Raw genomic sequence first — 16,877 nt, 5'->3', positions numbered from 1 at the left:
CAGAGGGGCAGAAAGCTGAAATTGCCCTACATTCTTGCAAAGGGTTAAGGTCCCATTCTCTGTGAAAGAACTTCCAGATCCCTCCCTTTAGCAACAAGCAAAAATCAACGACCATAACAGAATGATTTACAAGGGACTCAAAACAACAGCGCACCTCGAAATCCTCCCTCCAGGAGAGTAGTGGCCCGTATCCTCTTCTGCCCACACCATTCGTATTCTTCAAAGCGGTTGCCATTCTCGTTCTCGATGTCCACAGAGTCATCCTCGGTCATGCACGAACCTTCTCTCTGCACAGGGGAAAGCGGGGCAGAGCGTTGAGATGCATGAAATAGCAGTACAGGGTTAACAACGCTGGGTGAGATAGGGGAGGAAAGCTGGACTGTTCCCAGGGTAGCACTTGCTCCCCTCCCCACTCCCAGCCATCTGAACTGAGAAGTAAATGGGCACTAGAAGAAAGTGACAACCTTAAGGTCAAAAGAAGTGGCATGGGGTCATCACTTTTGCACAAGCAAAATTCTGCTCTGGTTCCTATGGCACTGGCGTGCATCTCAATATGTGTTCCCCTACTTGGAGTGCAGTTTCCCTATTTATCATGTAAACGACAGATCCCTTTGATCCCCAGCACAGAGAAGCTCCCAGGCTACAGGAACTGACAAGGTATGCTCTCCTAGAGCATTATTGAGGCATGCTGATCAAAAGACACCTCTCTTTACACCATGCACTTCTTGAGACAACAAGAATGAATCAATTTGTTATTTCTACTACGGGCTTTCCCTGCAAAAAAAGCACAGAAAGCCCTATGACAATTCTCTCACCCCCGGAGCTTGTTTCTCCTTATTCCTTGCTGTCTTTGGGAAAAACAGCAAGAGAACAGTTCTACTTAAACTCAATTTCTGCAGTAAGGTGGTCATGAAACATTTACGAATGCCAGCCTGTTACAAAAGAACCCAACAAAAAATAATTCCAATGCTGTCACCATTCAGAAAGAACTCTTCCTGCTGTGCTACATAGGAAACATATAGCACTATAAGAGACTTCACACACTCTATAGCTCTACCCTTACTATCTACAGCACAGACTTCAGCAACAGTGAAATAGTGCAGGAAATAAAAAGTCACTAATGCAAAACAGGAGAAAATCCAGAAGAATCCACCTTCCAAGACAAAGGAAGTAACTACAGATGTCAGGGAGACAGAGTTAGCATTGCCTGCAAGCTCAACAGTGTTAGTGTTTGCCGCATGTTAGGTCAGACAAAGCTGGTAGAAGGGAGAAGGGAATGGCAGCTGGCGATCCTGCTGCGCCTCTACCTTTGCAAGGCATTGTTCCACATGCCTACTCATCTCCTCCTCGGATCCTGACAGAGGTCGGTTGCAGAGGGGACATACCTGCCCTTCGTCTTGCTTCCTCCGTTTCATTTTTCCAATCCGAGCTGCATGGACAAAGCAAGGAGAGAAAAAAAAAAAAAAAAAAGAAGACATGTCAAGTTTGTAGATCCATCCATTCCCTACACAGAAACTTGCTCTGACCACAGAAAGCCAATGCAGTGCCCAAAAAGCCTCGGACAAATTATGTAAGACAGCCACTTTCAGGAGTGTCTCCTGCATGCTCTAAATAATTCCTTCCCAAATTGTCACAAACAGATCTTAGTAGCAGGTAGCACTTATGGAAAGATCCATGCTGTGAAAAATGCAGCACCTACCCTAGATAGCTTCTGTCTCTCCCTGTTATTTTTATTTCACTATTCTAATGTACAGAGAAAGTGCCTTCTTGAGGGCACGCTCTGGGAAACAAACATGTTAGGAATCACGCTGATTAGAAAAAGCAGCCAAGGTAGCCTGTTGCTTAATATGATCTCTGGTTAATTTGAGCCATCGTTTAATGTGATCAAAACATCTGGAACCAAATCATTTGCATTAAATAGAACTTCTGTCCTTTATTATGATGGCTTTAGGCAGGTATTACTGAATAACTCAATCACTGGCTGCAGGAAAGTTCCTATTTAATTAATATGGAAGGTCAAAATTCTGAATGAGAAGACAAGGAAAAGCCCAAGGAAAGCCCATGTGATAATGAGAGATGACACCACCAAAAAGCTGCATTAGCCAGAAATCATTCCTGACATGGTGAGCACTGCAGCATGCTCTGAAAGGCATTGTCCCTGAAGCCTGTGAAATAACAGCTCCCTGCAGCCAGAGACAACGAGAAAGGTGCTGGAATACCAGGACCACACCAGGGTACAGGAAAGTTTGTGTCAACTGTCTCCTAAAGCACATCGGATTTGCGCATTCACAACACCATGTGAGCTGAACACACCACCACAGCCTTGAAACAGAGCTTTCTCGTTGGCTTCCCTGGACATAGGAATCTTTGGGTTTGGATATGCTTTCCCACAACACAGGATTTGGGGTATTCACCTTCCCCTACACTCTGAAGCTCCGTATTAAAAAGGCTTCACACTATCCCGAGCATTGCTTTTCCTCACTGAAAGCAAGCAGATTTGCAAAAAAAGATTCCTCTAAAACAAAGCTGTGTTCCTGGCATCATGAGAAGGATTCTGCAAGCGCTACTCTCCTACAGTAAGAGACCACTCCAACCAAAGCAGGAGTGTTTTAGGGACCTGGTACTTTGAACAACAGCAGCTCTTTTGAGTAAATGCACACTGCTTTCATCTGGTGTTGGAGTTTCACAGTCCATACTTCAGTATTCCTGGTAGAATGTTTTGCTAGTTTCCCTTCTATTTTGTCTGCTTAAACCAATTATTTTACCTGCACTGTCAGCTTTTACTCCAGAAGTAAACTGCATTACTTCCAGTGAGTACAAAAGCAAACAATAATCACCAAGTGTTATTTCAGATTTCAGAGCACTCAAATGAATTATACTCCAGTTCTAAATAAAACAATGACCCCTAAAGTCTTCTGTTTTCTCTCCCCATTTGGAAGCCCCCAAACCACCCCTCTCCAAGCTGGCACAGCCCTACTACCAGAGGTAGTGTTTAACAGTGCCCTTTCTGGTTTTCTACTTCAATGCATGAAAGCTTTCTGAAGTTCTGGGTTAGTGAGTACCTACATCCCCTATGTTTCAGATGCTCCTCTTTGCCTTGCTAGCTCTGCAGAACCAGCACAGAAGAGGAGAGCAGGCTGGAAACTGACTCCATTATACTCCAGTAAACACCCATCTGACCAGGAAAAAAAAATGCAGGAGACAGAAAGCACGCCTTTTCTATCCTGGTGACAGATACCTGTCTCTCAGCTCACCTTGTTTCTAAACAGGGAAACGGAAGGAAGAAGCAGTAAGATATTCTGGTGGGACTCAGCAGGCAGCTCCTTGGTGAAGCAGCCCTCGTAGCTCCAACGTCACAAGCGAAAAAGCCACTGGACAGAAGAGGTGTTGAAACCAAGTCCCCTGCCATTTTCATTCTGTGGTCATTAGTGGTGCCCACAGAGGCCCGGTGTGCCCCTGGCTGACAGCAGAAAACCAAAGGGACTGCTGCAGCCTCGAAAGCCCATCCCGAGCCACATTTTCTATACCCGACACGCAGCCCTGCCATCACTTCCAATCAGCACGGCAGGGACAGAGCGGCCCCAAAGGCAGGGGGTGATTGTGGTGCTGTCCCAAAGGGGAGCCGCTCAAAAGAACACGCAAGTGAGACCACAGGATTCTTAATTAGTGTTGATAGATGCAATCATTTCTAATTAGCTCACTAATCCCTCTCCCCCACACTCCTGTCGCAGGAGCTTGGGAGAAGAAAGGGGAAGAAAAAAAAAAAGTGATTCCCTCTTGTAATTCAGCAAGATAAAAACACAGGCAGCAGCAGTCTGGGCTTGCAAATCTCTGCTGTCTTCCCACAAGCAGGGGGAGAGGGAGCCAGGCCACCCTCCACAGATGGAAGGGACCAAGTGTCCTTCTCACAGCTCTTCCCATCTAGGCTTAAGAATTATTAATGCTTAAGGATTAGCTTATGCTCTGGCCCAGAAAAATTTCCTGGAAGGAAAACTAATGGGTTTTAGTTTTCACTGCCATGCTTCCCAGTAAACAGAAATCCACCCCCAGGATGAGGCTGTCTAATTACACCCGGAGTGCTCTTACAGCGCATCCAGCAGTGGACACTACACAAACCTCTCCTGCAGCATCCAAGGAGATGATTAAGTTACTCGCAATATCTCTTATGATTCCCTCCACCAGTTTGAGTGGTCCCCTGAGTCCCATGCAGACATCATTAGCAGCTCCTGCAATGGCAGGCCAATCAAATTAAATGGAAACATTTTGGTCTCCTTTCCAGTGAAAATCATCTAGCTTTGTCCCTCCCCCCACCCCAACACCAGCTACAGGAGCACATGGTATGCTGGTGGTGGACTGAGTGCAGCAACAAACCACGGGTGACCATCTCCATGCAGAGGCAGGCTCAGCATCAGCACCCATGCAGGAACTGGTTTCCCTGCCTTCCCCAGCAGCTGCAAAGGGATCTTCGTAAGGACCTATTCCGCAGCTCTACTGAGAATGCCAACTTCGCAAATACCCCTAAATGTGAATCAGAGATATTCAAGCACGAGAGGTAGCACCTGCTCACTACAAATCTACTACAAGAGTCTTGAGGAGTGTTTACACTTTTGTTGGACTCACTACAAAAAGCTTCTGTGGCTGATCAACGTATCCAAGAGCATCTGATCCAAGGGAACAAAGGCAGCAATGGCAGAGTACAAAAAGCCACCTCAAGAACAAGCTAAAGTAGGAAAACAGATGGTCAAGAATAAATCTGTTTCAGACCTTATGTATAATTTGCTGCTCATCTGCCTGAGAGAGAACATTAAGGGCCAAATTCACAGAAGGGTCTCAATGACACAGATAATTTTCAGCAGTCTTCCATCTGACACTATTCTCCAAGGGTGGCACAGACTTAACCTGCTGAATCCATGCTCCAATACACTAATCATAACTTTGTGCCTCTAAGCAGACCTACACTGTTAAATTCCTTCAGCATCAATTTACAGAGTGGCTTCAGGTTTTCACTTTAGCAATGCTGGAAAAAAGGCAGATGAATGAAATGCCTTCTTTACCACATAGGTTCATCAGAAATCAGCACCTCATACTCCTGGGTCCACAAGGACACAATCCCTGTGAAGTAAGTTTAGCACAGGTGAAAGGTGCTGGCTTAACTCACTGAGGCTGGCAGGGAACTTCAGATACAAACACTCAACCAAGTGTCTTACAGACAGAACATTAATCTGCTGCTCCAGAACTTACGAATGCATTTACTCTACGTGCAGTTCAAGGTAAGTTAAAGGTTTGAATCACAGAGTCAAAATTCTGCACCAACTATATGTGAAACACATAAGGTCATATTCATACTGCATCCAGGCTAACAGGAGCTCATAGAAGACATCCCTCTCTCTACCTTCTCTTTTCTTAGCTCTTTTTCTGTCTCAAGTGACCACAGTGGGATGAAACACGCCCAGGAGATCTGAGAGGCCACTTGGGCACAAAGAGCCAGGGCAGCTGAGATCTGAGTCAAGGACTATGCAGGAGAACAGCAAACACTGCAAGTACCTTTTTATGGGGGGAGTTTCCAAAAGTGACCCGGAAGCTCAGCTGGTAAGAAGCTTTACAGAAACAGCAAGACAAACAGGTAACAGCAATACTGAGAAGTACCTTTAGGATATAACAGAAACAAGTGAAATAACAGGTTTTTCTTTAACAGACGTTTGCACTTTGTATATGCTACGTGTCAATAAGAACATGAAACAAAAAGCCAGATGCCTTGGACAAGTCCTACACACTTTTTGTCCACACAAACCGACAGGGATAAGGAAGTCATTCTCACAGAGCAAGCTGTAAAATTCTGTGATTGATTAGAAGCTCGTTAAAACACAAAATGTAAATAAATTTTTTTCCCCAGAGCACTCAAGCATTCTCCATCTGGAACAATACTGGTTAACTAACTATTTAACAATAACAAGGCAAAGCTTATGAATACAAGTTATTTTGGTACATACAAGCATGGAGGAGCAAATGAGAAACCAGGCAGAATTCAGTGGTCATAAGCACTGACAGCAGCTGAATACTCTACCCAACTACCCAGCTGGATGCTCATCTAACAGGACAGGACTGAGCCAGGCATCATTGTGGGCACATTCTGGGAATAGTAATAACCAAGATTCATAAAAAGATAAGGTGAGGAGGAACCAACTCTGATCCATCTTGACCAAAGCACTTCAGCTAATATTTCTGCATCCAGTTCCCTAGCTTCTGGAACTAGTCTTGCTAGGGTACACACAGAACAATCAGAGTTATAAATGTATTATTTAAATTAATTGAATGCACTCATCTGGAATATGACCATTAGTTCTCCTCACTGTACCCCTAAAAAGAGTAAAAGAGTGCAAATGCTGTGCGGTTGACAAGCCTCTTCCATTCACAGAAACATCCCAAAACAGGGCCCAAGAGCAGTTCCTAGACTGTAGTGTATACTGATCGTGCTTCAGTCTTCCTTCAGGCTAAAGTCAAAAGCAGAAAGCACCGCTGAGCTGGTTCAGCAGAGCACGCTGTCATCAAGAGCTTTCATTCATCCTGGAGGACTCCACAACGCCAAGAACCTCACAAGCCTGGTTCAGACTTCTTTTTTTAATAAAATTATTGGTCAGAAAAAAAGGCAGAAGGTGTGAGCTTAGACTGAACTATCCAAAAATGATAAAGAAACAGTTTGACATCACTGACTCCAGAGACCTTTGTCACACAAAACAAGTCACTGCAGAGTAACACCCGAGTGCGTTTCAGTCATCTGAAGTCTGTGTCAGGAAAGGGGACTGCCTGCAAACAGGCGGCTCACTGCGCTCATCTAGCAGTGCAGATGTGAGCACACATGCCAACAATTATGTGATACTGATACAAGGCAACTCATCTCTTTGTTGTATAACTTGACAGACCTTCAAGAGCTTCTGGCCCTCAGGGTGCATATTTGAAACTCTCCAAGCCACCTCTGAATTCAGTTCAGTATTCCTTATCAAAGACATTGGGTCGGTAACTTCAATTTGTTTAAGACTATACAAGAAGTAGTACTTCAAACGTAAGCAAACTATTTCAGTATTAGTACTACCCAAAGCTTTTTGCTATTTTATTAAGACAGAGGTATCTTTTTTTAACTAAGCTGCATCAGCATGATGTCACCCATGTTGTTCTACATGACCACAGCAGGAAGCTCAATATTAACATGCCTCCTGGCAGCCTGAGCAACTGAATGGTGACCGAGCGCTACAATCTGGGTTAGCTACGGGCCATACAAAATACACAGATAATATATAAGCCACACAAGATCAGATGACCAATTATTGTTACTATTTACATGGTAAGTTCCAATTTCTCCGAGTCTGGGAGAAGAGTTCCAGCTTCAGCCCAAAGAAAGAAAGGTTTGGTTTACAAACAGAGAGACTTCCTCTAAAAGAAAGTGATCTCCGATTTCATTTCTAAATACTAAATCACTTTTCACTAGATATACTTGTCTACTTGCTATTATCAACACCCAGAAAGACGAGCATAAAAGTAATGCACCAGCATCTGCGTGACTGAGAGTAAAACAACCCAAACACAACACAACGTGATGTCAGATACAGACATGGCTCAGACCGCTGGTTAGAAAGTTTCCTCAGGACCTGGGCTGTGCCACAGGAGCCTGAGCACACAGGGAGGCCACGGCTCGCCTGGGGGCCCCCAGCAGCGGAAATTGGGGCCGGGCCGCTCCCGGAGGAGCAGGCAGGGCCCGCCGGCGGGCGGGGGCAGCGCGGGGCCCGCACTCACCGTTCAGCCGGGTCTGCCGGTTCGCTCGCACCCGCAGGAAGGTCTGCAGAAGGGAGACAAGAGCGGACATGTGTCAGCGCCCCCGGCCCGCAGCCGCCGGATGTAAACATCCGCCCCCACCTCGTAAACAAGGCCTGGTCCCCCCGCCCCGCGCATCACGGGGACAACGCACCAGTCCCGGGCCCGCCCCCCCCAGGCCCAACTCCGGCACCCACCTCTTCCCGGCCCCCGCCGCCGGGCCCCCTCCTGCCGCTCTGCATAGCCGCGGGCGGCCGGCGGGGCGACGAGGCGGCGGCCCCGGGGCGGCTCCCCCCGCGCGGCCCGGGATGCGGGCGGATACGGCGCGGCCCGGCAGGCGCTGCCGATCAGCCCCCAGCGGCCGCCGCCATGTTGGCCCCGGTCATGTGACCCGCAGCCGAGCGGGTGAAAGTTCACCAGGAAAGCGGCAGGGAGACGAGAGGAAGTTCCCATGGCAACCGACAGGCGGCAGCAAGGTTCGGCGAGCCCCGGCCAATCAGAGCCCTGAAGCGGGTGGAAGCCAGGGAGTTTTGGCCAATCAGAGATCAGGGGCAAGTGGGACTCAAGGGAGCGTGGCCAATCAGAGATCGGGCGCAAGTAGAACCCAAGTGCAGATAGCCAATCAGAATCCAGGGGCAATTGGCACCCAGTGCTACCTGGCCAGTAAGAGCCCAGGAGCAACTGGAATCAAGGGGTCCTTGCCCAATAGGGTACTTACTTACAAAATCATTAATTGTTGGTTCTACCCTTTTAATTAATTAAGCTGTCTTTTGGGAGGCACGCTCACCATTGAGGCTTTGGTGGAGGAAGGCAAGCCGTTCCTGGACAAGGGTTTTAGGCTTTCATTTACATTTACTCCACGTTACTCGGCCACAAATATTCTGTGGGCTCAGCTGACCCACACAAGGTGGTACCCTCCATGCCTGAAATGTTATCTGTGACTGATGCCAAATGATTTGTAACTTGCTGTTGATTTTTCCACTGGGGATACAAAGAAGAGTTGTATCTAAATCTAACTAAACTGGCTTTATTTTCGGTTGTAGCGCAGGAAAAGCCCTGGCTGACAGGACATACCCACCACTGCCCCATAGCACTGTACCAGCTGTGCCCCCTCGGTCTGATCAATGCCCACATACCAAATTTCATCAACAGAACTTGGCACAGGAGAGACAAGGGGAGACCCACATCCTGTGTGCTGCCCCACTGCCTCTGCTGCAGCTCCTCAGTGCAGAGAGCAATGCAGACAGCCCAAGCACCGAGCAAGCCAGTATTCCTGCAGCACTCCTATTCACAGATCTCCTTCTTCCCTAAATGTCCCCGTGGTAAATAAACATGAGGACTGAGAAAACTGAGCCATAGGGATTCTGAAAATGTATATGCCGATTATTCCCATCTTAGCATGTTTCTAATACAATGTATATTTGCTATTAGAACACAAAATCCCCACAAGGGACATTCATAATACCAGCACACCTCTGCATACAGAAAGCTAAATTTTGCAGCCTTTAAAGTCACTGTGAGAGTCTTCTGCTCTGCTTCCTGAATGTTTCACTTGGTAAGCCAGGAAGACTGAATTCTCATTCATGTTGTGGCTTTATTAAGGATACGCTGAGGCTTTACACAACCCTGGCACCCACTCTGAGGCCCCTTTACATTGCCAGAGGAGCATAAAGCAGCCAGCATAGGCGTAAATGAAAATCAGGCCCCAGAGGTCTTTTCTCCCTGCAGTGCAGACTTACAACTCCCATTACGCATTTGCATTAAGGGCTGCAACCCTCCATAAAATACACTCACAAACTTAAAACACATTAGAGACTAGCTAGACTCAGCACATAGAGGGGGCTTTTGCTGAGAATATTTGTCCTCAAGTATGACATAATAAAAATTTATAGGAACAGAGGACTGCGAGGGACCGCCAAGTTCACAGAGACTGAAATCTGGAGAAATGGGAAGGGAGGGGTGCTCCTGAACAAAGGGGGACATTGCAAAAGTCTTTTTCACACCCTTTTGGAACAATCATTATTTATTTATTAGCCTTAATAAGCTGACAGGGAAGAGAGCAGGATTACCTGAATTAGGCATTTCTGCATCTTCGTGGGGTTTGCTTCTCTTACTTTGTACCAGGTCTCATACAAGGCTGAAGTATCCGTGATACGACACACTATTTGAACTGAAGGCTACCTTAGAGTATGTAATACACAGTGGAGGATCTGCCCCTTATTTGGTAATATAACCAATAAATAGGACAGGGGACAGAATAATGGGCAATAAATGCACAATTTTTGCTGCTATTAATAGAATCTATCTTCCAGAGCATGTGCTTTAGCTGGGGCTGCTGAGCTAGACCCTCAAAATGGTCATCAGCTCTCTTTCTGCTGATCCTAATGCAGACCGGGCAGGTGTGGAGTGGCTGATGCAGAACAGCCTGACCTTGGGCACAGGATATCACTGTGAGAGACACTGTGCCATGGATATGGGATAAGATAGAGGGATAGGATGGCACATAGGGTCATGGATTTATGCCTGGCTAGTACAACCATAGCCCACCCAGCCTCTCCCCATGGTAGGTAAAGGTATGCTTGGCACTGTGCTAAAGACTACAGTTATTTTTTCTGTTGCCTTTCAGAGCTGTCTTGAAGTCAGTGGCTGAGCACAGCTTGCAACCAAACAGTGTGGATGTGTCTTGAGCAGAAGTCAAGTGTGCCAGCCTGCCCCAAACCACAGGCTGATCCCCAGCAAGCTGAGCCACACTCTTGCTGTTGCCTTCTTCCTTTCTTGCTCTGTCTCCCTGAGCTTTTACTCAGTGTGTCACAGCAGGTTTAGACCTGCTACTTCTCTGGGCAGGGAATGTTTTTTTTTTGTTGGTGGCATGGCTCTGCCAAAATTTGGGTGGGAATCACGAGCCAGTTTGCTGGGCAGCAGTACACCAGTGAAATGGAGAGTTTTGGCCTGCTGCAGGCTGACATCATTTACCGGTTTCCAAAAAATCACTTCTCTGAAAGTTTCACAGAGGCACGGGGTAAGTAATGACAAACACAGCCATGGCAACAACAGAGATGATGAAAATAATGCAACAGAAACCTCTATGAAGATTTAAAGCTGTGATTGAAAGCCAGCACTGGGAGGACTCTGCAGACAAAAGCATGCCTGTGTGGCCATGTGAGGGACAAAGTGCTCTATAGGCACAGGGCACGGAGAGCTGATGGAGAGCTGTGGGCGCTGGGACGAGCTGGCTCCCAGCTACAGCAAGGACGGTGCCTGCCTGCTTACCTGGTATCTGTCTGAGTGATGGATGTCATCCGAGGAGTGGGGTGATGCTGTCGGAGAATCTCCTTCCCGCTTGATTGAGGCCGACAACAAAATTGACTGCGAGAGAAAGGAGAAATTCATGCTGTGAGCATCGCCCAACGCTCTGCCCCTCAATAAGCTGCTCTCAAATGCGCGGGGAGTGATGTGGGGCTGGCCTTGTGCTTTGCGTGGAGCGTATCGCCTGCCTTGCCAGGGGGTAGACCTGCTCCAGCCCAGAGCAGAGACATTAGGCAACAAAGGGACAAGGGTGTTGTCCCTACTGTGGTGAGGATGTGCTGTTTGCCAGCACTGTGCTGGAAGAGGCTGAGCAACAGGGTTGAGCTGATGCTATTTGCAACACGCACTGCCAGTTTTAGAAGCATAGCCCAAGGAGGACGGCCAGGTTGAGCCTGGATGTGCAATTTAAAGTGATTTAGCTGATGAGAACCACCTTAAATTTGCTTTCTCTCCTATCAGCCATCCCCTGCCCCATCTGACAGATGAGCTATTTGCAGGGAGAGCACAAGCATGCATCTCTGGACCACAGAGGTTGCCCAGCACACGTGGGCAATGAAATGGCCATGCCAATGAGTGCTGCTTGACGTGTGCCCCTCCTCTGCTGGAAAGCATCTTGCATGTGCGGTGTCAGAGCACTGCACAGCCATGCATTGCCCTGCAGATGCTATGGAGAATCCAGGTGAGTCTCCTGGTTAAAAAACTACCCCAGAAACCTGCACAAACCATATAGCAACACAGCAGTGTGCTGGCATGGAGCAATACCAGCATGCGCTCATCTGCCGCTGCAAGTTGCGCTAAATCTCTCAGCAGCTTTGCATTAAAGCTCTCAGCACCTCAGCAGCACAGCCACCCTTCATTCTGTAATGATGCTATTTATTTTAATAAGTAGCAAAGGAGAAAAAAAAAAGGCCTTTTAGAAGGTTAAAAAGATCAGTGATATCTGAGACCTAAGAAATCACTGATAAACTTCAAGTCAACAGTAGCTAAGTCCAAATTCTACATGTAGTGAACCTGAGAGGAGAAATTGCTGCAGGAGTTGGACAGCATTTAAAAAAATGTATGCTGAGTTGTAAGTCAAGTTTATTATTGGAAGAATTGGAGGGGGAAATCCAATTTAAAATTCTAATTTAAAATCTAAATTAACTAAACTAGGTTAAACGTAGCACAATGCATTGTAAAGGATATACACTGTAAGCTCAGCTCTCCAGATGTTTGTTTCTGGGAATCAGCTGGCAAGATCCAAAAATAAATGACTGCTCGGAGATGTGTATGTTTGCAAAGGGAAGTGTAGATATCATCTGAATTGGACAGGTCAAGTGTGGTGACAACATTATTAAAAAGCATAATACCTTGGAGAAAGGCAAGCTTTCCAGCAACATTTGCCTCTGGGCTGAAATGAAACATGAAAAAATGTGCATTTTTTTTGGAAAGATATGAGCAAGTGGAAGGATGACTCAGCATACAAATCCATTTGGTCAGCAGGATGATGTCCCTGGGCTCCAACAGCCCCAATGGAGCTGGGGAGCAGGGCAGTGTGGGCATGGAGTGGGGCCCCAGAACAGTGTCCCAACTGCAGCTGTGTTGCTGCCCTTTCCCCGCTAATAAACCAAGCAACTGGAGCCGGGAGGGTAAAATACATTTTGTCTTCCAATGTATTCTAGAGAAGGGGAAAAACCACCCATCTCCCCATTCCTTGGCGACAGACAGACAGATCCTCCCCACCTCCCGCTCCCCCTTCAGCCTTCTGGTAGCTCTAATCCAATATTATTATGTGAAAAATGGTTGGGCTAGCTATGGAGACAGTAAATTAAACGTTATGTATTAGTTTTTAGCGTGTGGTCCCGGGAAGAACGCTGGCCCCATTTATTCCACAAACCTCCTGAGCACCATGGCGATGACCTCTGGAAAAACGCAGGGCTAAACTAATCCCAAAGATGTCAATCTCGGGGCCTCTTCTACATACACTTGCAGTTTAGATTAATAAACTGTCTATTTTTAAATTGTGTGCAAGCACTTCAATTCTAAATACCTCGCCGGCATGTTAAACATAGCGTTAGCGATGCCAAGTCACACTTCCCTTTTGCTGTTAGGAGGCTTGTCTTCATTTGTTTTTCTCGTTTCCCGGTGACATGGCACACTCAGCCTTTCGGCCCATGCCGGTGGGACAGCGTGGGTCCGGGGGGAAGCAGTCCTGAGGGCTGTGGCACTGGGAAAGGTGCTGGAGGTAAAGGTGACTTCATAGAATCGCTTGAGTTGGAAGGGATCCTTAAAGGGCAGCTAGTCCACTTATGCAGTTGGCCAGCCCCTCTGCCCTCCTGCTTTTGGCCTCTTTCCCCCCGCACTGTTGCACTGGGGCTGTTTCCCAGTGGCTGTGGCCAAGCTGGTACTGTTGAGCGGGGTAAGGGCAGCAATAGGGCCCTGCTCCATCCCACCGCCACCATCTGGGAAGACAGTTGCAGAGGTGAAGGCAGCTTTGTATTTTTCCTGCCAGCCATCTTCCAGCTTTCCGCCTCAAAACTGAGGCTGCTCGCTGCCTTGTGTGCCAGTGTGGGGTTGGAGTTACTGGGAGAGGGCATCCTCATCTCCCGCTGCCCCTTCCCTGGCAAACCACAGTTCCCCGCATGGAGGACGCATGTGTGAGCGGCCGTGCAGCCTCATATTTCTCCCTCCCCTTTAAATCATCTCTCCATTGGGTAAAGGCACTCTCTGCGGAGGTTATAAACCCTGAGAGGATCAGCCTGAGCATTACACCTGGGGCAAGCTAAATAAAAAAAGGTCACCGGCGCTTTTTAAACATGGACAAAAAAGCAGTAAAATGTGTTTGGAAAAAAAAATCTGGCATTAAATCATGACTTTTTGCCTGGCTCGCCTCATTAAAAGTGGCCTTTTGGAAGGTAAAATTATCATTGTAAGTGATAAGATCTTTAAGAAAATAATTCACGGCTTCTTCACCCTTTAATATGATAGCCGCCACCGGCTAATTTTTTTCTTAATGGCAACGAGGCCATCAATCTTGTCCAAGCCATGTGCTCGCTCCTTCCTGCGGCCCCTCCTGCTGTGCCGCTCCCGTCCTCCTTGTTTGGTGCTGGGCAGGTTTGGCACCAACCAAAGGTGCATGGCATTACCTCCATCTCTCAGGGAGGGGATGGAAGCTGCACCCACCCCAGCTGACATCCCGCTCCCTCTCAAGGCTGGTTGTTTGAGGGTATTAAAGTGCTGGGCTCTGGCTTTCTGACAGCCCTGGAAAAACACAAGGAGTCTATTTTTCTTAAACAATCCATCACCGCTGCTGTCAGCAGAACAAATACCCTAACCCTGCTTTTTATGTATCTATAACCTTTTTTTTTATTTTTATTTTTTTTTATTTTGGCACAAAGTGTTCCCTGCTTGATGCATTCAGCTTTAACTCTGCCGCCTAAATAGGTACTTATCACTTAACATGGAGGTGATGGCTTGACATGTTTTCTGTCTCCTGCCCTCCCCTCCACGGTAGGGAAGCCGTCAAAGTGTTGCTAATAGCTGTTATCACTTGGGAACTGTAACCCGAAAGCAATGAGTGATACCAGGCCTGGCTGTGATTTTCCCCCTTCGCTCTGCTCACCATTTGTTATGCTGCTGCTGGAGGATCCCTGACAAAAAGATGCTACTATTAAAGCTGACTTTCTTAGAAGCTTTTGGAGGGTCCACATTTGCTGCCAGGCAAGTGAGAGGAAAATTATGTGGCGGCTTTTAGCTGGGTGGGATGGAGCTGGGGATGGAAAGCTTCAACATAGGAAGGGTGAAGAGTGAGCAGAAGTAACAGTGTCAGCAGGGACCTGCTGATTTATTTCAGTGATGTTGTGACTGTGCAGGGTAGGGGACCCCTTCACGCTGAACCACCAGTGGGTACACCCAGGATGGGGGGGATGGATCTGTGGTCTGGAGCTGGGACACAACCCCCAGACCACGTCCATGTGTGCTCCTCCTGCCCAATGCAGTGCCCCCGGCACAGCTGTTCAGCCCAAGCAGAGCACGAGGCTTTGTTCAGGGCTGATTTGCATTATGGCACATAACCTCTTGGAGGTTTGTGTTGGAGTGGCTCTGGTATTCGTCACCCTGAGCTGGCAGCCGGCACGCACCCGAGGTAATTTCCCCTCCTTCGCAGATCTGCGGGCTGTTCCCATGTCCCTGCCTTGGCTGCAGCCTTGCCACAGCGTTCAGATTTGGCTTTTTAATCCTTCCTCGTAAATTGGTGTTGCAAAGGGAGAAGTGTGACGTTCCCAAGCCCCCACAGCGAGCTCCTGACACAAGAGAAGGAGTCAAAGCCCCGGGGCCCCAACACTGGCCCCTGCCCCTACCACCAGACATGATATGGAGAAATTAAATGATTGTGCTAGAAATTTCATCTCTAGCCAGGCAGCTGGCAAGGGCTTAGCACAGCCGTTCTGTCAAGGTTTCAGGCTCCAAATCTTGCTTGTTTCAAAGCTCTTTCTCCTTGGAGGGCTTTAGTGGTCAAATTTCCCTCCAGGCACTGTAATTCTCTCTCAAATTGCTCAGCCAAGCTGTAAAACCATGGGGTGGGTGGGGGAACACAACGGAGGTCTGGGAGCACCCAGGGTGTTTGATGGTGGTGGGAGCTGGCACATGAGCTGGGCTTTGGTGGGAAACGCAATCTGCAGTCATGTATGGGCAAGAGGAAACTGCTGAAATTTAGGGAGAGAGATCTCACCTCCCTGGGCAGGGATGGTCCCACCAAGATGATAGAGCAGGTTGGCCGGAGAGGTGATGGATGCCCCATCCCTGGAGACATCCCAGGTCAGGCTGGATCGTGCTCTGAGCACCTGATGGAGCTGTAGGTGTCCCTGTTCATTGCAGGGGAGATGGCCTTTAAGGGTCCCTTCCAACTCAAACAATTCTATGATTCTATATCCGTGAAAGGAGAGTCATAGCCAGACAGTGGCAAAAAGCACTCTCAGGTAGCTGGGAGCACAGTGGGATGCAGACTCTCAGCACCACCTCTCAAGAACAAGCCAGAACCGTCAGCCTTTGGGGAAGTCTTTCAGGGACACTCTGGGTTCAGAGAGGTCTGGGGCATGGCTGGCTGGGACATATCTCCAGGACGTGCCCTCCTGAGTGCCTCTGCTGTTGGACTTCCCCATGGGGGCCCAGGATGTTGTGAAAGATTACTGAACAACACTCAGTTCATGTTGGGGAATGGGATTTCTTTTCCCATCCATTCTGATGTCTCAGGCTTGTCATCAGAGACAAGTGCTGTGGGGAGCCAGGACTCTCCTTGAATTCCTGTGCCTGGGGAAGATCTTTCCTACAGCAAAGCAGATAGGCTTTTAGCACTTTTTTGCACCTCTGCCTTCTGCAAAGCTCAGACACACCTGTGAGAGATAGCTGGGCTCTCACCAACGTGAGGATGAAGGCTCTGATGATTATCGCTGAGCATTACTTTGGAGCTGCCCACCTTGCTGCTGCATGGGCGGATGCACTGGCTGCAGTCTCCATCTCGCAGCCCTTGTTTGGCCATCAGTGCCTTGGTTGGCCCCGATAATAGAAGCACTTGATACAATAATCCTGCATTCATCGCATCCCATGTTGAGTGATTGGATTTTCTTTGACATATTGCCATGAAAATTGACCCAGCGCAGTGAGTGACAGCTCTTGAGGGGCAGGAGAGCAGGGAGTGAGGGACATGTGCTTACTGCTGCCAGCAGGGACAGATGTTTTCTGGGGTAACTGTGGGGAAGGGATGTGCTTTCTCAGAGGGACTTTGCATC

General features: G+C 47.9%; 1 protein-coding gene across 6 annotated transcripts in view; it reads right to left on the bottom strand.

Moving 5' to 3' along the window:
- RNF220 (ring finger protein 220) overlaps positions 1 to 16,877 on the bottom strand; it is a 164,873-nt gene that overhangs the window by 43,474 nt on the left and 104,522 nt on the right. For 3 of the 6 annotated variants that reach the window (XM_021405522.1, XM_021405524.1, XM_021405523.1), the window contains 4 exons: positions 11,077 to 11,172; positions 7,789 to 7,831; positions 1,308 to 1,429; positions 155 to 287 (listed from right to left, as the gene is read on the bottom strand). In XM_021405522.1, the coding sequence (XP_021261197.1) occupies positions 155 to 287; positions 1,308 to 1,429; positions 7,789 to 7,831; positions 11,077 to 11,172 (394 nt within the window). Of the gene's footprint in view, positions 1 to 154; positions 288 to 1,307; positions 1,430 to 7,788; positions 7,832 to 8,003; positions 8,146 to 11,076; positions 11,173 to 16,877 lie in introns of those variants that run through there. The other 3 variants (XM_021405525.1, XM_021405526.1, XM_021405528.1) reach the window with 2 other exon arrangements.

The sequence above is a fragment of the Numida meleagris genome, chromosome 7 (genome assembly GCF_002078875.1).
Source record: "Numida meleagris isolate 19003 breed g44 Domestic line chromosome 7, NumMel1.0, whole genome shotgun sequence".
NCBI lineage: Eukaryota > Metazoa > Chordata > Aves > Galliformes > Numididae > Numida > Numida meleagris.
The sequence above is the reverse complement of the archived record's forward strand: the minus strand, read 5'-3'. Positions and strand labels throughout refer to the sequence as shown.